The sequence below is a fragment of the Pteronotus mesoamericanus genome, unplaced genomic scaffold, assembly GCF_021234165.1.
Source record: "Pteronotus mesoamericanus isolate MK-2021 breed Mesoamerican mustached bat unplaced genomic scaffold, CSHL_Meso_final contig_24, whole genome shotgun sequence".
NCBI classification, from domain to species: Eukaryota; Metazoa; Chordata; class Mammalia; order Chiroptera; family Mormoopidae; genus Pteronotus; species Pteronotus mesoamericanus.
Genome location: NW_026555100.1, coordinates 21098071 through 21122466, shown reverse-complemented (window position 1 = coordinate 21122466; position 24396 = coordinate 21098071). Strand labels below are relative to the sequence as shown.

Below are 24396 nucleotides of genomic sequence, written 5' to 3'. Positions count from 1 at the left end.
CTAAAGACCCAGGAAAAAAACTCATGTTACAGTTAAAATCTAAAGGCAGTCTGCTGGCAGACTTATCTTTTCTTTGGGAGATGTCAGTTTTTTTCTTAAGGCTTTCAGTTTATCAGATGAGGCCCACCAACATTATAGAAGATAATTTGCTTTATTCAGTCTACTAATTTAAATTGTATTCATATCTTTAAACTACCTTCACTAAATTGACACATAAAATTAACCATCATAGGATCCCTATCCCCTCTGTTCAAAGAGTGAGCATATGACTCAAACTAGGTCCATGAGATATTTTCTCCCTCAAATATGTATTCGAGTAGAGAGCAGGAGTACACCTTACCCTTCTAGTCACAGCCAGACCACAAGATCCTGCCGCTCCACACACAACACATACTTCTCCAATCTCCAGTGGCTATTCTTTTTTTTTTGTTAATTACCATTAGCCCAGTGAACATTTAATAATTCACTTTCACATAGGCCAAACTCATCTGTTTGTTTGAAAAACTGTAATCATTTCAAGCAAACTCCAGATAATTGGAAAGACAAACATTAGATTAATAATGGTTATCCTGGAATTTGGGCTTTGAGGATTAAGGGTTCCTAATTTTCAACGGGTATAATTTTAAAAAATATTTTCTGTATAATTTATAATTGGCAGCCAGTGCTTATTTTAATTAAATAATGAAAAACTTTCTAAATTAGCAAGTTAGACAAAAGCAGGATTTTAAATATTATTGATAGTGAAAGTCCTGTTTTTACCTGCTGTAGACACTCCAGAGGTGCCTCTGGAAAACTGAAGGCATGGTGGGACAATTTGAAAACTTTACTGATAGTCATTGTTTTTGAATTCATAAAATAAGAAAGAAAGGGAGCAGGACATTTGCTTCCCTGGAGGACATTTAAAATTTGATTCATCGGTATGTGTTTGGCTCACAGTATTACCTTGTGGCATTTTACATCAGCCGCTGCCTCTTTCCTAAGCAATAATATATTTCATAATTAATTCAGCACAGGCAGAGACTATGCCAAACCTTTATCGAAAAAAAGGGGTGCTCTACTGTTCTTCTCAATAAAGGCATCACATTCTTTTAAAAGACCAAAGTCACACTGAATTAATTAGAACTAGCACAATCAGAGTAAATTAGGCTATATGCACATATACAACTCAGTTTTTAAGGCTGGGATTTCAGTTAAAAAATAGCGAGATATTCAATAACTGATTTGAATTAGGTACTCTCTTCCATGAGTTTCTGAGTAAAAATCCAGCCAGATAAAGAAATTCCAGTGGCAATGATAATAATAATAGCAGTAGTTAATACTGTTAAATTCTTAGTATTTGTTAGAAACAAGTTAAGTGTGCTACATGAATCTTTTATAGTACTCATGAAAATTCTATATATTAGATATTTTTATTACTATTTTGTAGATTACAAACTCAAATTGAGGTTTAGAGATATTAAGCAATATTCATAACATCACACAGCATTTACTTTGGACTCTGACTTCTTATGTATTATCTTACATTGTGATAGTAAACACCTTTGATACTTTTTTCTACACAATTTAGTAAGCCATCAGGTAATTCCAGAATAAATTTTTATGTAAAGTTTTAAATATCAAATCCAAGTTGGATGACTCAGCCTTTTCTCTTTACATGTGTTTCATAGAAAAATATATCTCTACAATTAATTTAAACTAATATTTTGAAAAACTAGTAATTTGAAGAGAGTTATACTTTCATCTTATGAGTGAGCAGAATGGCGATTTCGTTCCTTTAATTAAAATTAACATAGTCAATCCCTCCTATTGTTTTTCATCCTTTAACTGTTCCACAGAAAAAGTTAAAATATCTTCATATTATCTGTAGATGAAAATTTTATATAGTTGAGTCTATTCAGCATAAACTCTGAACAAAGATAAAAAAAGAATGAACCATTTGCATCACTGTAGTGTCACATACCATTTCCAGAATTACTGTAATACAATTTAAAACTCTAGAAAATACTTGCTGAGTTCCATTTTTTGTTTGTTTGCTTGGCATTTAGCTATTGTTCTCCCAAATTGGATCTAAAATTTCTTTGATCATTTACTGCTGGTAGCACGTGGGTGTGGTTGTTGGTGAGAGAAAAAAAAATGGCAAATAATGCATTTTTGACATGTTATATTATTTATCATTTTTCCTTTCCACCTACTTTGAAAAAAATCTCTTTAAAAAGTTATGGGCAATTTGAAAGTTGTTGATTGTTTTCTCCTTCATCCATCACTTCGCTGGCCTAAAAAGAGCTCCATAGTATACGTTTTGAAAATAACTTTCTTAAAGACTGAGGGAAGATGGAATTTAATATTTGGAACATTAAAGAAAATAAAAGAAGGCATTATGAGAAATGTGCTGGCACAAGAATTATAAGCTGGGACTCTATGTGGCAACTGGGAAATATGCTTATTTCATGTAGACTACCTATTAGATTTTTATTTAAATGTTATCTTTTAAATAAATGATCAAGTATTATAGTGCATGCCATTCTATTCTTATTTGAAAACACTAAAAATATATATTTAAATTATATATAAACAAATATACATATGTATCATGGTTAATATTTAGATAATATATAATTATAATGAACATATATAAGTAATAAAATAAATAATATTAATATAAATACTATATATTAATTATACATGATACATATGTATGCACTCTTTACATATGCATATTTATAATAAATGTATTGTGAGCCATCAGGAGCCATGCTTATTCATATTTAAATCCAGTACCTCAGTGGACAATATGTATTTCTTGAACTTTTAGTCAATGATTTAAGTCAATTCAACATATATTGAACATTTACCAGATAATGTGAATGGGTTCTTATTAGGATATGATGACAAATAGGAAATTAAAAAACTCATGGTCTAGTAAAAAGGAAAAGAGTAAACAACTATAACACAACGAGGATTTAGGTACTTACAGAAGGACCACATGAGGACACAGAGAAAGACTTAACTTTGAAAACCTATTATTTCACATTAACCAAGATGAAACTTGAAAAACAAATACCATCTTAATATATTAAATACAGTAAAGAAAAAGGAGATTAATTCTCAAAAAAGTTCAAGTACATGTATACAAAGCTCTGTATTTCAAGATAAATTGCATTATGCAAGTTAAAGAGATGAGATTGCAAGATGGTCAGCCACAAAATTACTTTGAATGCTATGCTAAAAGCTTTGACACTTAATTGATATATGATAAAATATATTGAAGTATTTTTTAGGCTTTAATCATTGAGTAATCAGATCAGAATTACATTAAAAAAAATAAATAGCCCCTGTTTGTGTGGCTCAGTGGATTGAGCGCCAACCTGTGAACCAAAGAGTCGCTGGTTTGATTCCCAGTCAAGGTATATGCTTGAGTTGCAGGCCAGGTACCCTGTAGTAGGCGCTCAAGAAGCAACCACACATTAATGTTTCTCTCCATCTCTTTCTCCCTCTCTTCCGTTCTCTAAAAATAAATAAATAAAATCTTTAAAAAATAAAAAAATAACCCCTTTCAGTGAGATAATGCTTGTAGGTATAAGAGACTAGATAGAGGTTGGAGGTCCAGGGTTGAGAGTATATTTTTAAATGGGTATTTAGCAGTGGAAATAGTCATCCAACGTATTTGAGTGACATTTTATAGGCAGTGCAGAAAGTACCTTTGGAGGTTGATTGAGTTTAAGATAGAGGATCTTTGGAGTCTAAGTCCAAATCAACAACCACCACCAAAGCAACAGTAGGTAACATGGATTCTTTAAAATTTACTAGAAACGATAACAATGCAACTGTGGGAAATACAGTTAAAAATATCTTGGAAAAATAATAAACATACACTTGAAATCAGGAGACATTTCAAGCCAGAAAACACATTTAGAACATCTAGATCATCCCTGTTTGGGGAAATACAAAATTCACTGATGTAGGTTTGATAAGTTTTAGTAACGACGTTTAGCTTTCAATAAATTGAAAAGACTAAAAGTCTGAATTTTTCCCTAAGATTAAATAAATAAATAAATGAATCCAAGCAGAGAAATTTATTTTAAAAAAGAAAGTCATAAAATGATTTAAGAGGAGAAACCTGAGGCCATCCAGGGGAGGAAAAGAACCAGCAGTTTCATAGAAGATGAGAGAGGAGGGAGTTTCCAGATTGTAACAGATTTAATGAGTATGAGCCAAGAGGCAATTATGCTGTACATCACTGCAAATTACCACCGTTCTTGTAATAACTGAGAAAGCTTCCCTGGAAGGGGAGAGCACCATAAATAAATAGGGGAGCTATGTTTGACAGTTACATGAAAACTGGAGTTCTTTACGACAAAGCCTACAGTGGAGAAATTTGTGGATAAACAGTACTGGTATCCAACCCAAGGCTTTAAACCAGGACTAGGGAGAAAATTAGAGTGTGATTTCTAGCTGCTGAATGACTTGTCTGGTAGGATCTCATGCTGCAATACTAAGACGGTATGACACAATAAAGGAAGGAAGGTATATACAGGAAACACAGATAGTATGTCAATAGTATCATATTAATACTGTGGTGTTTCTGCTCAGGGACAAATTACTCAGCAAATACCAACCAAACAGTATACACTTGTTCAGTTCTGAAACAAATATGTAAGAATTTACTCTGACATGCTTCAATAGAAGATGGAGAAAATAGAACTGTGCCTTCTATACTCTCCAAATTCTACAGAATTTCCTCACAATACTAAAAAAAATCAACTGCATAGGAATAATAACAACTTTAAGAGAATCAGAAAGTAAGAATATAAACAACTTATGAGAAAGTTTTGATCTCATCCTAGTTGTCAAGTCTCCTCAATTAACATTGATTACAATATCCATTAGGGTCCAATAGACACTTATCAAATAAATAAATAAATAAAAATTGGCAGAGGACTACAAATTGCTTTAGTAGTTTTCAGATACAATATTTATATATTTACATTTCTAGTATAATATTAACCTTACTAGATGTTTGTGAAGATATTACTTTTTCTAAATATAATTTCCTATACTAGAAAAACATATAACACACTTATTAGATAAGTTTATCTCTAAATACCTAATTATTTGCATTTTAATAAATAGTAGATTTTTATTTTTATTATATTCAGGTTTGTGAGTTAAACAGTGTACTAGACTGCCTTTTAAAGTTTTGCTGAGCTCACAAATTCTGTGAACACTGTAGTGAAACTTAGAATGGCTTCTCAAATCAAAAAGTCAACTGAGGTAATCAGTGGAAAATTTCACAGAGAAGGTGAGCAGGTGTCAAACCTTCAAAATTTGTAGAATTATTTCATGAAAAATCAACAAGTATGTAATTAGAGTCATCATGTTCTGTTTAGCTGACATTAATGGTTAGTTCTCTTGCTCTAAATAGCGATATCTTAATTATTGAAATTTCCAGAAATCTTACAAAATATGGAATGAAAAATAAAATTAAAAAGATGAAAGGACAAAGAAAAACACAGCAATTTGAATGTGAAACTCAAAAACTAGTGCCACGTCTTAACCCTAGTAACCAGAGGGGGTCCAAGACAGCATGTGGAAGAGCACAGGGAAACCTGATGCCAGCACGATGGTTGGTTTTATTTTTCCAAAGATTTCCACAGAAAAATTTCCTTCCCCATATATTCTTCTTTCAATGTGATTAAGACACTCCTCCCATTAGGGGCTGATATATAATTGTACTCCTTGAACCCAGCAGAGTTTGACCACAACAGAAGTAACAGAGCAAACTATAAGGCTAGTTCATAAGAGTTCTGCCTATTTTTCTCAGGAAGTTTGTTCTTGGGACCCAGTGCCTTGCTGAGGAAACCCAACAGCCAAGGAGAGGCCCACGTGGAGCAGAACTGTGGCCTTGGGTTGACAGTCCTGGCTGAGTTTGAGCCAACAGCCAGAATCAACTTGCTTAATGAACTACTCTGAAAGTTGTACCTAGCTCTCAGTCAAGGTGACAATAAAAAAAAATTGTCTGTTTTGCAAGTACACATATTTACATTTTTTTCTCATGGCAATAAAAATATGCCTTTTAAAGGATAAATATTTGCTATAATTATTTAAGTATGTAAAATTAAAACACTCTCACAAAATGTTAAAGAATAGATCAATCTGTTACAATGATGATCAAACATGAAATTTTATCGAATTTATAGCATAAAATTTAATTCAAGATACATTATTTTAAAAGAAAATACTTTTTACTTGTTGGTTGTAAGTTCATGGAAAACTACTTAAGCTTTATACCTCAGAAATCTGATCGTTAAAAGGACCATAATAATGTTAACTACCCAAATGGATTTCAGTTAATAGATTTGTAGAGTTTAGCACAGCTCATGATAAACTGAACATTCAATATAACCATTAGTTATTATCATTTATAATTTTTACCCCAAGTCTTGAGCATGGCTTTGTCTCTAGCATGAAACTAATAACCATGATAGAAATGCTTAGTCCATAACCTGTAAGAAAGAGGAAGGGATGTTCAAAGATCCTTTATAAAATCAACCCACTCTGCTTCCCAAATAGCAACTTCTGTCTTCCTTTATTTCTTCCAGTGCATCAAGTACTATTAGTCAGGCTTATTGATTTCAGTCATTATTATATCAGTATGCCCCTTTTCTTGGGATGTCGCTGGTACACCAGCTATATAAATTAACTCAGAAATGTAAAATAATACTAAAAATGTAATTTTCCTCATGATTTCAAAGTCTAATACCCACCATCATTAATAGTCTTCTTACTGGTATTCAACAAAATAATGACACATAACTTCAGGTAATCTACAACTATTTGTCCATACAACATCTACATGCGCTTTTTGGGATCCAAAATTATCCATTTAGCTGAAAATTTATATTGTTTTCTTTATTCAGTTCACATGATAACATTTATTCTTTTTTTTCTAGCTTTTTTTTTTTTTTTTGGTTTATATAAGCTAACTAGACCAGTAACCATGAATGTTAGCAGGAACAAAAGTGTTTCTTAACTGTTTAAGATTCACTGCAAATAGGACCACAAAATCAACAGATAAAATATTGGGTAAGTACTCCTTTAAAAGGATAGACTACAGTTTAATTTATATTTAGGAGATTGAATTTATGCCTTATTCTTTAAAAATCTCAAATATAAAAAGGATCCCTAAAACCACAATTCTCACATGCCTCAGAATAAAAATCAAATACCTTCCAACAAATTCTGACATTGTAAGCCATGTCACTAACTCAGAAAATTTAATGCTTTCCAGAGAAACTACAAAGCTATTTGTCAAACTTGATTTCTAGGAATTAGACTTTTTTAAAAGAGAATTAATAGGTTCAATATTTAAGCCTAAACAGAATATCTACTTGCCTTATAATTCTTATTCTTAGGTACAAGTATTTAACATCTAGGGAGGTCCAAGTTGTGACTTCCAAGCTGACATTAATTTATAGCTCCATCAGAGTTTTAAAAATTAGACACAGAATCAAATGTAGAAAACATGTATTTATTCCTTACCTTCCTGTTTTTTTAAAATACATATTTATGGGATAAATATTTGCATTCAGGGTTTATTAGCTTCCCTCTCCAAAGAGCTAAGCTTAGCTTCCAATAAGATTTCAAAAATTTAAGAGACCAATGGACGTCCTGTTGACCTGAATGTCCTCTGATTCAGAATCACATGTTTACATGTAAATTTAAAGAATTGCTGGAGTTATTTTTTTTCAGAGTTTCCCAGATCATAGTGGTAACTTAACTCTGTTATTATTTATAGGTGGAAAAACTAAGTTAATCAGTTTAAAATGCATTACGGCTTCATACATGTTTTTGTACATATATCTACCTTGTAAATGATGTAATTATTCATTGCAACCAAAAATCTGCCCCTAATTTCTAAAATTGGGTTTGGGAATCCATAGTTTTCAATACCCATGTACAGTGAAGTTTGCTGTTTTCACCTTATATGTTTGTTAAATGCTGGAACAGGATCTCACTGGGGTTAAAGAGGTATCAGTGAAGAGGAAAAGAACATAGTATATTTACCGGAGTTCTCAACTCTGGTATGGCAGCTTGATAGGTGACTGGACGACAATCACGAGTGTTTGGCACAAGGTCACAAGGAAGAAACATTGGACCCAAGTCATCTCCATCCAGAACATCCACTGTGAGGGTGGTGGTGGTGGTTCGCCTTTCATTCAGATTTTGTGCACGGTCCTTTGAGAGAGAAAGAAAACAACCCAATAAGATGGACTTAATGTTTCCCTCAGTTTGACTAAACTCTAGACAGGTTTCTTCCTGATAATTATCATCTGACTTCTGTTTTCCCAGACCATTTACGTTAGAGAACAGGTGAAAGAAGGGGAAAGGTCATCAAGGAACATGTATAAAGGACCTATGGATAAAGACAGCGGCGGCGGGGGGTGGGGAGAGGGCAGTGATATTGAATTAGGAGGTGGGGGTAGGTAGGGCAGGTGTGAGTAATGGGGGAAAATGAAGACAACTGTAATTCAACAACAATAAAAAGAAAAAAGAACTTTCTCTGTACTTTTGAGACATGAATCTTCTCCCAAATCAATTTTTCTTAAAGTATAGTTGACATGCATTGTTATATTAGTTTTGGTGTACAACATGAGTCTGCATTTACATGTCTTATAATCACTGTGATAAATCTAGCAACCATCTTTGACCATATAGTTATTAAAATATTATTTAAAGATTCCTCAAAAAATTAAAAATAGAAAGAACTACCGCACAACCCAGTGGTTAGTTCTCCCTCTGGTTATTTATCCAGGGAAAATGAAAACACTAACTCAAAAATATGTATGCACCTTCATATTCATCCCAGCTCAAACTTTTGACAGTTTACAACCCAAATATCTTTCTCAAAGACCTGGAAATCATCCCTTTGAAATGTAATCATCAAGGATATTAGACGTCCTATTTCTCAGTCACTGTGGGAATGCAGGAGCATAACTTCCGCAGGAGTTGCTCTAAATTGTGACACTTTCTCTCGTTACGAAGAAATAAAAAAGTTTTTTTTTTCTTTTATTGATTTCAGAGAAAGGAGATGGGAGAGAGAAAGAGAAGGAGAGATACATTGATGCAAGAGAGAAACATCGATCCAAGACAGAAATATCAATCCTTTGTCTCCTGCATATGTCTCAGCTAGGGACCGAACCTGAAACCCAGGCACATGCTCTGACCAAACCAAACCCACTACCTTTTGGTTTGTGGGTTCATGCTCAACCAGCTGAGCCACACTGGCCAGGGCTTCTCCTTTGAGAAGACTAATTAGAAAGCAAAGATGATCCTTGATTCCTCCAACACAGCTTTTTTTTTTCCTGTTTCAAGCAATTTAGGTTTATCAGATAAATATGAGTTATTTTAAGTACATACCTCAGAAAAGAAAAATGAGGAGGACAATAAAGAAAAGGAAAGAAGAAAACTGACCAGGTCATTGTACTTTTATTAAAGGAATGTTGTATGCCTGACATAATTTTTTTCTGTTATAAAATATTTAGAAAGCATTACTTGTCTCCATGTAGTCTGCTGATACCATTAAGATAACCTAGTGTTCCAAATTTCTTTTTTTTTAAATTTATTTTAATTTATTTTTTTCAAATACGTTTGTCTCTGCCTACCCCCCACCACTTTCCCAAATTTCTAAATAAGAATTGTTTTATTTGTTTTTCATTCTTTGAGACTCTCAAAAATTATAATTGCTGAGAGGAGTATCTTTGTAGAAGTAATGGGAATTATGTTTTAATGTTTTTCCCTTTTTCACTAGACATATATTGCTAATTTTTTTTTTGTTTTTCGTTTTGTTTTCCATTTTTATTGAGCTATAACTGACATACAGCACTGTAGAAGGTTAATAACTTGACTTCTATATGTTGAGAAATGATTACCATAGTAAGTTTAATAATATACATGATCTCATATCTTAAAACTAAAAAAGAAATATATATATATATACATATATATATATATATTTCCTTGTGAAGATGACTCCCACCTCAGCTCTTAACAACTCTCCAGCCCTTCTTTCAGCAGAGTTGACTGCATTCTGGTCTCCTTCCTATTGAAATGGTTTGGGAATGAAGTCTTCTTTTTCTATTTAACTTCATCCAGTACAATGTTTGCTTTGACAATGCATTGTTATTAACTAAGATCCATACTTCATTGGGATTTTCCTAGTTTTTAACTAATGTCCATTTTCTGCTCCAGGATCCCATCCAGAATACCACCTTTCCCTTAGTCACCATGTCTTCCTAGCTCTTTTTGGCTCTCGCCCTTTAACAGGCTCTCTTTGTTTTTGATTTCCTGGATAATTTGGAGTACTATACAGATAAGGCACTTTTTAGAATATCTCTCAGGAGGACTTTGCATAATAATTTTCCTAAAGATTAGACTGGCATTAAATGATGTGGGGGTTGGGGAGACCATGGAGGTAACGTGTCATTTCATCACGTTTTATCTAAAGTACATATTCACATGATTTATCTCTTCTGTTAACCTTGATCACATAGCTGAGGTTGTGTCCACCAGATTTTCCCACTGCAAAGTTTCTCTTTCTTTTTTTCCTCTCCAAGTCTTTAGATGGAAATCACTATGTGCAGCCCACATTAAAGAGCAGGAGTGATTCCATTAGAAATTTATATTGATTATATTGATCTAAAGATGGTTTATCATGAGGACATAAGGCAGAGTCATTGGACCCATTCATCTCTATCCAGAACATTCACTATGAAAGCAGTAGTGACAGTTTGTCATTCATTATGGTAGAAACTAGAAATGCCTTTACTTTCATTGTATTTGATTACCATAAAGAATCATTAATTTTTTCTCTCTAAAATTATGTTTTGTATATCTCAACTACAAAAAATATACTTACATGCATGTTCATAGCAGCACTATTCACAATAGCTAAAAATTGGACACAGTTGAAGTGTTCATTGAGAAGCGAATGGATAGAAAATTTTAGCGCGTATGTGTATATATATGTAATAACACAGCCACAGAAAGAAATGAAGTACTGATATATGCTACATTTTAATGAACTTTAAAAACATTATGCTAAGTGAAAAAAGCCAAGATTGAAAAGGTCACACACTGTATGATTTCATTTATATGAAATAATCCTGAATAGGTAAATTTGAAGAGATAGCACACCAATGGGTGACTGCCAGGGGCTGGGGGGGCAGGGATGAGAAGCCGCTGCCCGAGGGGTGTAGAATTTCTTTTTGGAGTGATGGAAATGTCTAGGAAATAGAGCTGGTGGGTGCCCAGCAATGTGAGGGTGCCAAATGCCACTGAATTGTTCATTTTAAAATGGTTAATTTTATGTTATATGAATGTACCTCATTAATTTAAAACAATTAAGTAATATACTAATAGATTTTTATTTTACTTTATGTTGCTTACAAAATGTTTTCCTGTGTGGCATTTATAGACATTAATATTTGTTTACCAATTTTAATTTTTTCTTTCTTTCTTAAACTTTTTTTTCGCCCATACTTCTAACCCCCTTCCTTTCAACCATCAGCTTATTCCCCATATCTATGGGTTTGTTTCTGTTTTGTTTTTTTATTCATTCATTTGTTTGTTTGTTTTAGATTTCACATGTAAGTGAAAGCACACAGTATTTATCTTTCTCTGTCTGAATTATTTCACTTAGCATAATACTCTCTAGGTCCATTCATACTGTTGCAAATGTCAAGATTTTATTTATTTTTATTGCTGAGTAATATCACATTGCATATGCATATCACATCCTTTTTTTTGAATCCTCACCTGATGGTATGTTTTTTATTGATTGTAGAGAGAGAAGGAGGGGGAAAGAGACCGAGACTCGAAGCATCGATGTGAGGAAAAAAATATCAATCAGTTGCCTCCTGTACACACCCTGACCTGAGATCCAGACTGCAGCCTAGGTATGAGCCCTGACCTGGAATCAAATCTGCAACCTTTTGGTAAATGGGCCAATGCTCCAACCCACTGAGCCACCCAGTTAGGACCATATGATTTATCTCTTTGTCCATCAATGGACACCTAGGTTGCTTCCACATATTGGATATCGTAAGTAATGTTGCAATGGACATTGAGGTACATATATTTTTCCTAATTAGTGTTTTGTTTTCTTTGGATAAATAATCCCAGAAGTGGGATTGCTGAGTCATTTGGCAGCTCTATTTTTTAATTTTTTGAGGGACCCCAGTACTGTTTCCCAGTGGCTGACCTAATTTACAATCCCTCGAACAATGTATAAAGATTCTTTTTTCCTCAACATCCTCAAAAGCATCTGTGATTTGTCAATTTATTGATGATGGCCATTCTAACTTGTGTAAAATGATATGTCATTGTGGTTTTTATATGTATTTTCCTGATGATTAGTGATATTGAACATGTTTGCATATGTCTGTTGGCCATTGGTATGTCCTCTTTGAAGAAATGTCTATTCATGTCCTTTGCTTTTTTTTTTAATTGGATTGTTTGTTTTTGGTATTAAGTTGTATGACATCCTTATATTTTTTTGGGAAATTGACCCCTTATCAAATGTAGTTTATCTTTTCATTTTGTTGATGGTTTTCTTCTCTGTGCAAAAACTTGTTAGTTTGATGTAGTGCCATTTGTTTATTTTTTCCTTTTTTTCTTAAAGTATTGTAAATATATGAGTTTTATTATATATAAAAATCTTAATTTAAAATAAATTTATGGATTTACTTTAAATTTTATAAAACACAGCTGGATCATCAAATTACCATTTTAAAATTAGGATTGCTTATTATAAATTTTTACAAAAAATAACTGAATCAATCTCTATTTTATTAAAAATAGATCAAATATTACATAAGTAATATTTTACATGATCTTGAATGTGGCAAGACTATTTTAATATACCAGAAACAGCATTTCGATATTGGCATGTTACTCAGCCTTACACCTTATATGTCACCATTAGGACACTGTGACAGACACAGTAGAGTGCTTTCTAGCTTAAGTCTTTTTTTTTTTCCCCAGTCTGTTAAAAAGAAATCTCTCACTTTTCTCTGCTTTTTTAGGTCATTGTCATTATTCCATAAAAGGAATACAAATGCATAAGAAAGGGTGTATATTTACCAACACATAATTTAGGCTTCTATCTCATACTGGGAAAGATATTGCTTACAAAGTATTGATCTATAAAATGTAAAATTTTAAGTGGAAAAAAAAGATCCAAGAATATATTGCAAGTGGAAGGAAAAATAATTTCCCTTCCACCTATCTACATTCTTGGTTGAGACTTGCCAGTATTAAAAGACAGATTAATAGTAGAAAAAGAACCAGAAGTTTAATAATATGTACACCTCCTATATATATGGAAGATAACCAGGAAAACTGGGTAACCACTTGAGTGGCCCTAACAACCACCTGAGACACCATCTCTGAATAAAAAGGAAAAAAAAAACACTGGGAGGGGGAGAGACAGGTTTTCAGACCAAGCACAGTAAACTAGGGTATGGTTGTTATTTAAATTTAAAGTCCCCGCCTTTTCCATTAATAAGTGTCTACAGATTTTATCATCCTTCTATTGCAGACACAGGGAGGGAGGCAGCCTAACAAATGGAGCTTTCCTTTATAAATGTAAATTGCTCTTACAAAAGAGAAACTTCTAAATGGTTTTCAGAGCTTCTATCCTGTCTGCTGTATTTTTTTGTTTTTGTTTTTGTGTTTTAGTTTCTAAATAATCAGACTAAAATTATCCTAATATCAAAAAGACATCTTTGGGGTGACACGTTCTGCTCCCTTTCATTACTATGAGCAGAGACATAATAATGAAAAATATCAACATCGTTTCTACATTGTCAAGATTCCCCACAACTTATCACCAAAATATATAACATAAAGAGAGATATAAAAATAGATCTCAAACACACTTCTAACTTGTGATCCCATGGAAGGTGTTAATCTGTGATGATTTTCTTCCATTTCAAACCAAATTAGATCTTAAAAATCTGTCTAAAGTCAAGTTGTTGGCAACTGAAAAAAAATTAAAAAAGAAGTTTTGCTCTTTCTAGTAAAATGTTACTGTTCAAGACTATTCTGGATAAAATAAATAACATAAATTGGGAGTGGTATAAATAAAATATGCTTATTTGAATAAATATTTTATGTGATGCTATTAGGCTTACATTTATGCTCACTGCTATGTGAAAATTCAATACATATTTAAAAACTACCAAAAATTCTCCTCTCTTTCCTTATCTCTTTTTTCTCTTCTTATAAAAATAAAATAATATTTAAGATTTTAAACATTTACAAGTAAGTTGTTATTAAGATATGTGATAACAAGTATGAATGAATATATATGTATATATATATGTTATCCAACTTGGTTTAATTAGCATTTTCACAATGTGCATTACTATTTCATATATCATGTATACCTATGCCAACATTAAACACTCAATTACATAAAACCTTTAGTTAACTTCCATAATTGTGAGTACAGCTGTACAAGGAAATACATAATAACCAAGCATGAAAACTAACATGCAGAAATTTAAAATCATACACATATCTTCAACACAATCTAGAAAACCATAAGGGATTTCAACAGAATATGGGACCGGAGCTAGCAGGAGCATTTTTAATGCCTCTCAGGGCAGTGGTATTGACCTGGTCCCAGAACCCTTAGCATCTTGACTGAAAGTCCCCAATCTCTGGCCCCACAGGATGGCAACACAATGTATGACTCTTCAGAATCATATTACAAATAATGGCTGTCATATCAAAGACCCCGATTGTTTTCAAATGAATTATTTACTACATAAATAGTAATTTTCATCAATACATTTCAAGGAAGAATTTTTTTTTAAATGTGTGCCTAGTAGAACTGCAAAAAAGGTTATTTTTATAAATAGCTCAGAGATAACTAACTCATTATCACAATTTACTATTTTTACAAAATGTATTTATATAAAACTGAAAATATTTCAACTATGATAATGTAAAGGCAATAAAACACCTCTAATGACTTTGATTCTTTCAAAATAGAAAAAATTCTAGTTTTTAATTCATTCAGTATTTGCTGTATATTTAAAAGTGTATTAAGCTTAGTACCAATTGTATGGAGCAGGGCCAGGAAAGATGTGGACTTCCAGCAAATGCTATAGAATTATAGCCTCGTTTTTAAATAAGTCTGAGACAAACAGTTCTGATTTATTTTTGAGGCATTATCACAGGAAACTTGGAATAAAGAGACTTCTTACACTTACATACTCAGTATTCAAGTAATTTGTAATTTAATAAAATGGCTTGAAGCACCTACCAAACTCACTCAGATATACATATTTTAAAGACTCTTTCATTACCTTATCAGGTATTTGCAGTAGAGAAAGAAAAAATAAATATTGCAACATAATTAAAGTTGCTCTGGGTCTTTTGACTCTAACTCAGTTACCTAAGACCTTGAAGGTTTTCGTCCTGCTTCTGTTCCCTAATGATATATGGAATATCATTGACTAAAATTTTAAAACTTATCCTAGCGACTTGAGTCTGTTAAATTTCTACATTCCAAAAGAGAAATAGCAGCAACACTGTTGCCTTTGTCTAAATCACTTTAAAAGTGTTCTCTTCTACTTTTTTCCTTGAATTTTATTTCTGTTTAAAACATACACTAGTTTCAAAATTTTCATGTGTTCTGGTAGACAGGGTAGTACCATAGTATGTTCACATGCTTACCTATCTTCGTTACTTGAACATTTTGTAAATGTTAAATCATTAACAATCACCCTTCTATTTCAGTCTTATTCCCCAGAATATGCCTAAGAAACTGGCAGAGCTAAAAAACAATGGGTGTAAAATTAACACTTATTCTACATATCAATAGGAAGTAGACAGGTCAGAATGGTGGTTATTTCTGAGAAGTTGTTTACATAGATCTAAAAGTATAGAAGTGATTTTTATACCCAAGCCCTTAAAATTGCAATGTTTTGAAGGAGAGTCTACTAAGCCACCCCAACATTCTCCACTTTGGCATACTGATTGTTTTGAATTAATGTGCAAGAACAACAATGACTCTCTTTTGTCCCCCTGAAAGCAGGAAGTGAATCTCCCACATGAAAAATACCCTACCTGTGTTAGGAGTTTAGAAGGAAATCTTAACACTAGAAATAGAGATTTTGGGGCCCAGAAGGCTGTGAACAAACCTTGTTAGTCCTCACTAATTTATTATCCCAAACCCAAATCTCTTTGTTTTGCTAATTCTTTACAAATTTACTATTTCCTTGTCTAAAGGTATAAAAGATGATTGCTTTGATTCATTTTTGAGATTTACATTTTTATGGGGCTTTTTTAAGTCTAAAATTAAATTTGTTGTTCTCCTATTAATCTGTCCTATTAGGCTGGCCAAACAACCTAGAAAGGAATTTAGAAAAAGGTTTCTGCCCTTAGATTTTATACACCTTTTAAAATATGCTTAGTCATTAAGGAAAAAAGACAGAGCTAAGAATGAAATAATAATTCTGTATTTTCAGAAATTAGATTTTGTTATTAAAAACAGCTAGTGTTGCTTCTCTCAATTTTTGATACTTGACAAAATAAAGAATAGTCCCCTAATGATAATTCAGAAATCATCCTTGCTATGGTTCTAAATGAAATGTAACCTTTTTATTTCTGACAATTATTTAATCACTCGAGTAAAACCATTTTAGTATTTCCCTCAGGATAAAAGTAATACAAAAGAGAGTTGCTTTGAAGAAAATCTATGTATAGAGATGAGTTTTATTCTTTTGTGACTTAGGATAACATCTAAATTGCAGTGTGTGGTAACAATGTATTGGAAATTTAAAATAAAAAACTCATTGATTTTTATACTTCACTAAAATTCCTTTCTGATTTTTTTTTCTTCTTTTCTCTATAATTAATCATTCCCTCACTGGATGGTCATATTGAAAATAAAAAGTGTGAGTAATAAATTTGCAAATAGTTTCAAGAAAACAAATGACTTTTTTTTTAATGTGAGTCAACCAAAGTTCTTCTAACTTATTTAAGAATATAACATTTTCACGTGGATAAAAAGAAACCTCCCACGAAATGTGAATGGTTCCCTTTGCAAATCAATCAAATATTTGTACTATTAGCAAAGCCAAGCCAAAGATCAGTAATGTTCAGTATTTATCATCAGACCTCTAGCCTCTTACATACAGTCTACTTTTTAAACTCAAAACTGATTGCTCATATTTTAACTCTCCTTATAGCTTGCAGAGGTTTCTGATGTACATGGTTTACTTTGTCCACTGGTTTACATACTATCAATAAAGGAATACAAATATAAAATAATGAGAAATATATTTTATTTAGTTGGCCAAAAATTTCATTATTTTTCCTGTAAGATAGCTCTAATAGTGCTTAGTTGTTTTTAGCTTCATTCGAAACAATTTTGTTAAGATGTATTGTGACAACTGTCATATCAATGTGCATTTTAAAAAACATCAAAATTGGTGATTTTTATGTAGCCATTTTAATATTGAAGATGGAAGAAAATACATAAAATTTTTAGCATATTATGCTTTATTATTTCAAAAAAGGTAAAAACACAACAGAAGGGAAAAAGAAAAGATTTCTGCAGTGTACAGAGAAGGGGCTGTGACTGATCAAACATGTCAAAAGTGATTTGCAAAGTTTTGTGCTGGAGATTTCTCATTGGATGAGATGCTCAATGGTTGGGCAGACCAGTCAAAGTCGATAGCAATCAAATCAAGCCATTAATTGAGAACAATCAACATTATATCACATGGGTGATAGCCAACATATTCAAAATATCCAAATCAATAAAGTTATTGCTGAAAACAAAAGAATTTGTCTTTTTTTTACATAAAAAATACAGACTTTTTGCCAACCTAATTACCCTATACACACACACACACACACACATACACAAAGATTAAATTACTTATTGTAAGTAATTTAATTTGTCACTTTTAATACTGTAAATTCTCCCACCATGGCCACAGATGTGAGGTAACTGAACTCAGAGTTGGAAAGAGGTACCCACAATTGACCCACAAGCAAGTATGAGCCAACTCTTCAGCTCCAATAATCCAGTGTCTTAAATAAGTCACATATTCAAAAAGTAGAGACTGAGGACATTCTTCTTTATAATGTGTGGGAATGTGATATCTCATAACAGTGGAAAATAATATGGTATTATCTATTAAGACTAAAAATATATGAATATGTATATATATGTATTTATATATTTACATATTTTTCTTAATTATTCTATTTTTTAATTACCCATTTTAAACAGTAAACTATCAGTACTTAAGTGGTTTATCTAGTACGTGATGATATCAGAATATATTCCAATCATTAATCTAAATTTTTTGTGTGTTTGCTAATCTGCTAATTCTGACAACAACTCTATGTTTTATGTTTCATTAATATCCTCATTTTAGTTAGGAAACAGACATGCAGAGTATGCCCAAAGTCAGACAACTAGTAAATGACAGAACTGGGTTTTTAATCCAAGCCCTATGGTTCTAGAGTTCATGCTTTTAACCTCTATACTGCACTCACTGCCTCTTATGACAGTCACAAGGGTAACTATCAATTCTATACTAACATGCAAAAAGAAACAAAATCTAAGTATAGTTGAATAAATTGTGATACACTGTAATTTTAGTATATTCTACAACTGTAAGCAATGTAATTCTGAAAAGTTAAAAGAAACCCCCAAAACTTACAGTATTTGTTTTTCTCTGACTGGCTTATTTCATTTAGCACAATACTCTCCAGGTCCATCTATGCTGTAGTAAAACTTAAAGAGTTCTTTCATTTTTATGGTCACGTAGTATTCCATTGTGAAAATGTACCATAGCTATTTTTTATCCATTCATCTACTGATGGGCATTTAGGCTGTTTCCACATTTTGGCTATAGTAAATAATGCTGCTATGAACATAGGGATGCTTATATTCTTTTGAATCAGTGTTTCTGGATTCTTAGGGTATATCTCCAGTGAAAAAAAGAAAAACCATATGATTTCACTTGCATGTGGAATTGAACGAACAAAATAAACTAATGAAAAATAGAAACAAAGTCATGGATGCACAGAACAGATTGTCAGCTGTTGGAGCAGAGCGGGGAAAGGGAAACTGGAAGGGAAATGGTGAAGGGATTAGCGAAAAAACCTATATGCATGACACATGGACAGAAACAGCAGTGTGGTGATGACCTGACAGGGGACAAGGGCAGGGGCTGAGTGGAGTTGGGAAAAGGAGAAAAAAGTGGAAGCAACTGTAATAAAGTAAATAATAAAAAAAAGAAAAAAACACCAATAACTAGTCTGTTATAGTTACCATTCACATTTTGTACTATATGCTTTAAATTTATATAAAATTATGTTTATAGATAAATGTAAATCTTTCAACTTCTCACCCATGCCATTCCTTTCTTTAATGGTTCATGTGTATACTTCTATTTCATCGCTGCCATGTTAAAAACTTATCACTCTCTCCCTAGTTATGAGTAGTCTAGCAAACTAAATACAAATTGTGCCAGATGTCTTTATAGATATTTAAAAATAGACAGCAATTCAAATTCTTGTTAGCTTGCATTTCTTTAAAAAAATAGCTCATTTTAAATAACACAATAAAAATTAGCTTTCAAATACATGCCATAGAGTTCTAACTTTTTTTTGTGAATTTTATTAGAGATCCTGAGTCAGAAAAGAGAAACTATCTTTTGTTCACATATTTACTTAGGCAGAAATTTTTTTTTTTAAGATTTCAATATTTTAGAGGAGTTCAGAGAGGCCCCTTCCTTGTAGATTTTACTTTTCCTATATCCATAGTTTTCACTCTAGTCTATTCGACTGGAAACCAAGACAACCCACATTGACTTCAAAATAAAACAAAACAAAACATACCTTACAAATATTAAATGAAAGTCTAGAAATTTGGCTTCAAAGGTATATTTCTAGCCCTGGCTGATGTAGCTCAGTGGATGGAGTACCAGCCTGCAAATCAAAGGCTCACCAGGTCAATTCTCAGTCAGGACACATAATGGGGTTGCAGGCCAGGTCCCTGGTGTGGGGTGAGTGAGAGACAACCACACATTGATGTTTCTCTCCCCCTCTTTCTCCCTCCCTTCCCCGCTCTCTAAAAATAAATAAATAAAATCTGTAAATAAAAAAATAATGCTAAAAGTATATTTCTATATCTACCCAAACACACACACACATGCGCGCGCGCGCACCTGCTTTTTGGTGAAATATCTTTAAGATAGGGAAAAATGGCTGTTTAGTGGCACCCTGTGACATATACAAGTTACCCCCGTTAAAAAAGAAATCCCCGGGCCCAAAATAGTGTCACTGGTGCTAAAGCCCATGATACCAAACTAAGGTTTACTACCTGACCTAACTGCAGTTTTGATCTTCACCAGAAATGTAACCTTAATCAACCAGTCTGGCATTTTCTGGTCGAGCTCCAGTAGGATGATCTGCCACACAGGCACTCTCCATTTTCCAAAGGCATGACAAAATCCTAACTTTTCGGTCCTATCCCCTGTCCCCCCAGCCCCCGCCCCACCCAACAAAAGATGATGTCCTCCTGGTCTAAAAATAATTATTTATTTTCTTTTGCTTATAGCTCATCTACTTCAACTTTCTTTCTATAAAAATCTTCCATTTTATACAACCCCTCCAAGCAACCTTCTACCTGGTTGATGGGATGTTTCTGGCTTCCTGAATTGCTTAATAAAGCTGATTAGATGTTCAAATTTACTTGGCTAGATTTGGGGTTTTGACACCTCTTATCTTCAGGATATATTCCATGTCCCCCAGTGGATGCCTGAAACCACAGATGCTACCAAACTGTGTATATACTGTTTTTTTTTTTCCTGTACATACATATGAATGACAATCTTTAATTCACAAATTAGGCACAGTACAAGATTAACAAAAGTAACTAAGACTAAAATAGAATAATTATAATAATATGCTATAATAGAAGGTATGTGAATGACTTTAGGGTCATTATTAAATAAGCAGTGTTGCTGTGACAATTAGATGGTCACTAAGTGACTAATGGGCTGGCAGACGATATGGTGCAGATACACTGGACAAAGCGATGATTCACTTCCTGGGCAAGACAGAGCAGGACAACATGACATCGTGCTACTCAGAAAGATAAACAATTTCAAATTTATAAATTGTTAGTTTCTGTAATTTTTCTTTTAACATTTCCAGACTTTAGTTGATGGAGGGTAATTGAAACCACAGAAAAGGAAACTATGTAAAGAGGGGGCCCATGGTTATGGTCATAGTAGCTAATATTTAGTGCGCAACTATTCAATAAATCAAAGCTATAAGGAGAAAGATTTCCAGTTTGGCAGTTCTCTACTTCCAGTGTACGTTTCAATTCTCTGGGGAGCTAATGAAAAATACAGGTCTTCAACTTCTGCCCTCTGAAATTTTTATTTAGAGGGTCTGAAGTTCAGTGCCAAGATGGATCTGCTTCATTTGTTTGGTGGACTATGTTTTGAGAAATATTTAAGTATGAACTAAAAACCAGTTACTAAAGAGCAGGTACAAGTGATTCAGAGAGCGAAGTATACAGTGAGTAGAAACAATCTTCACACCCCATTACATCCCTTTTCCAATGTAGAAGAATATGATACTTAACTACACTTGAGGGCAGGGCTTCCCTGTTGAGGCTGCAAATTATGCTGAGCACTCTAAGAGCACTTCAAGATTTTAAACAAGCTCTTTACTTCATATGTTCACTGGAGAAAAGTAAGAGGAATTGAATACTCACATTAGCTTGAATGATGACAAAGTAGCGTGTCTTATCTTCATAGTTGAGCCTCTTCTTCAACACTACATTTCCAGTCAACATAAGGGGAATTTCAAAGGTTTCGTTGGATGCCTGTAAATAGGTAAAGGTGCAGATTCAAAAATCATTTGAATATAAGATGGATTAGAGAATTCAATACTGTAGTTTAGTCCCTTTGAAAGTTATAGAGGTCATGCTTATCATCTGAAAATAGAATGTGAGTGTACATTTCAGATTTAATACTCTTACTCCTCAATACTTTCCATTTTGATCAATGGGTTTTACCAGAGTCCTTTGATAATGATAACCAGGAAATTTGTTCCTTGTAATAGTTTTTTTATGTTGTTAGGTTACTTCTAAACCAAAGTCTAGTTATATAAAAATCTTCCCTGTCATCATATTATCTTTTTAGCATGTGTTTGTTTGTTTGTTTTTTAATCACCAAAGGGTTCAAACATTCCAATGTCTGATTTCTACATAATACTCCTTTTCAACAGTGGTGCCTGTTCTATATTCTCAGCATTTTCAAGTATTAAATACAATTATTCACTTGAAACATGGTTTCTATAAAAAAGAACCTGTATTATAGGTTATTTTTAATTCCGATCTGAGAACGGCTGCTCATTTGTTGTCTCCTACCCTGTCAGGAACTGAGTTTCCTCCTGGCGACATGCATTTCATAAGGGCAACCTCCAATACGCTTTTCCTCAGTTAAGACAGTGTATTCATACCTCTTAGAGAATATAATTGATAAAATCAGCCTCCAATCCTTAAAAAGAACTTGCATCACTCCTGTATTTTTGGGTCATTTAGAAGATTTATAAAATAGTCTCTCAATAACCACAACACATTGGTTTTACTTCCAGCCCTAGAACATTCTTGTTTAATATATATAGTTGTGATTATGCATGTGGTTGTGGGCAACAGATAAAATACTTAGCTTGGATTTGTATTAGATTGTTTCTGCAGGAGGAGGAAGAGAAAGATGAACAGGAGAGCAGGAAGGGAGAGGAAGAAAAGAGAGAGGAGAAGAAGGAAGAAAGATGTAGAAGAAGGGCAAGGGAAGAAGGAAAGAATGTGTGTGTTTGCGCACGCACGCACGCACGTGCACCCTCAGATGGCACAAGAAAGTCACTTAGGAAATGAGACTTAATGAGAGAACAGCCAACTCAAATCTCCCACCTCAAGCTTATTCAGGGAACTGTGGGCAAATTAACCTTCAATATCTCTAGATGTGATCTCTCCCTCTTCCATCTTTCCTCCCTCTCTTCCTGACTCCTGTCTTTCTGGTACACAGTCACACACACAGAGGATACAATTGATAATATACATTTTAAAATAATTCATTTGGTGATAATAGAAACAATTTTAAGCTCTTTCTTGGATATAGCCATTTAAAAAGAAATAATTTTAAATATAAATAGGGAAAATGTATCATGAAGGATATTTGCAGTTTAAAAACAGGCATTTGACATTTTCCTTAAATTTTTGCCTACTTAAACATTGCATATATCTGTATTAGTGTGACTTTCAATTATGCAAGGGAGTGCAAAAAACAATTTAATATAAGTAAGTTAACTATGGGGAAACCTTTAGTTAATAATTTCCATTTACATTGTAAAACACAACTCAATGTGTTGTTATAGAGTTGTTTATATATATGCTTATATAGGTGTATATATAGATATACACACGCACACACAAACATATACATATAGATGCTAGAAATGTATATATTTATATATTAATATATATACATATACATTTCTAGCATTTCTGTGGAAGATACTGATATACTATGAATTGCTTATAAAAAGGACACTTTATCTCTGGACTCAGAACTCTAAATTAGTTCAGAAAACTGGTAGCTATGAGTTTTAGGGGAGTTTTAGGGGAGGCTATGCTCCTAACTAGGATGACACTTGATTAATCTAACCCATCCGTTGTAATTCCACTTCACTTACCAATGACTTGTTTTGGAAATGTACATGAGGAATAATTCTGGGTAACATGATCAACTTTTCTTAATAGTAAAAAGAGAGAGAGAAGGGGAGAAAGCTCCCTTTTCTGCTTATGTATACTGGTATACAGATATAAAATCTGGAGGTTCAGCAGCAATGTGGGACTATTAATAGAGTTAATATAGAAGTAAATAATAGGCTGAGAATAGCAATGCAAAAAATAGAAAGAGCCTGAATCTTGTTGTCTCTGTGTTGCTGAGCAAATCCTGATACCGCCTTCACTATAAACAACCTAGTGTAAGAGATAATAAATGACGTTGTTGGTTGTGTCCCCTTTAATTTAGTTTTCTATTCTTTACAACTAGAATTACTCTGATACATGATTGTATCTTGTCTGTTTCCTCATCCTGTAGCCCCTTCTCTTTTCCATGTAGGCCATGACTCTTCTTATCTGACATTTGCTTTTTATTATCTTCTGCCTAAATATCCTCTCAGTTCTCTGCTTAGGAAAATCTTGCAAATCTAAGTCAGTAAAAGCTTCTTTGTCATCCAATTTAGGGTTAAGTTTTTGATCTGATGTTACTTTTTTTTTTTCTC

General features: G+C 33.0%; 1 protein-coding gene across 13 annotated transcripts in view; it reads right to left on the bottom strand.

The window, feature by feature from the left end:
• Nucleotides 1–24396, bottom strand: part of PCDH15 (protocadherin related 15) — a 704528-nt gene that overhangs the window by 406265 nt on the left and 273867 nt on the right. For 12 of the 13 annotated variants that reach the window (XM_054572779.1, XM_054572777.1, XM_054572778.1 and 9 more), the window contains 2 exons: nucleotides 21821–21931; nucleotides 8065–8235 (listed from right to left, as the gene is read on the bottom strand). In XM_054572779.1, the coding sequence (XP_054428754.1) occupies nucleotides 8065–8235; nucleotides 21821–21931 (282 nt within the window). The remainder of the gene's footprint in view (nucleotides 1–8064; nucleotides 8236–21820; nucleotides 21932–24396) is intronic. The other variant, XM_054572775.1, reaches the window with a different exon arrangement.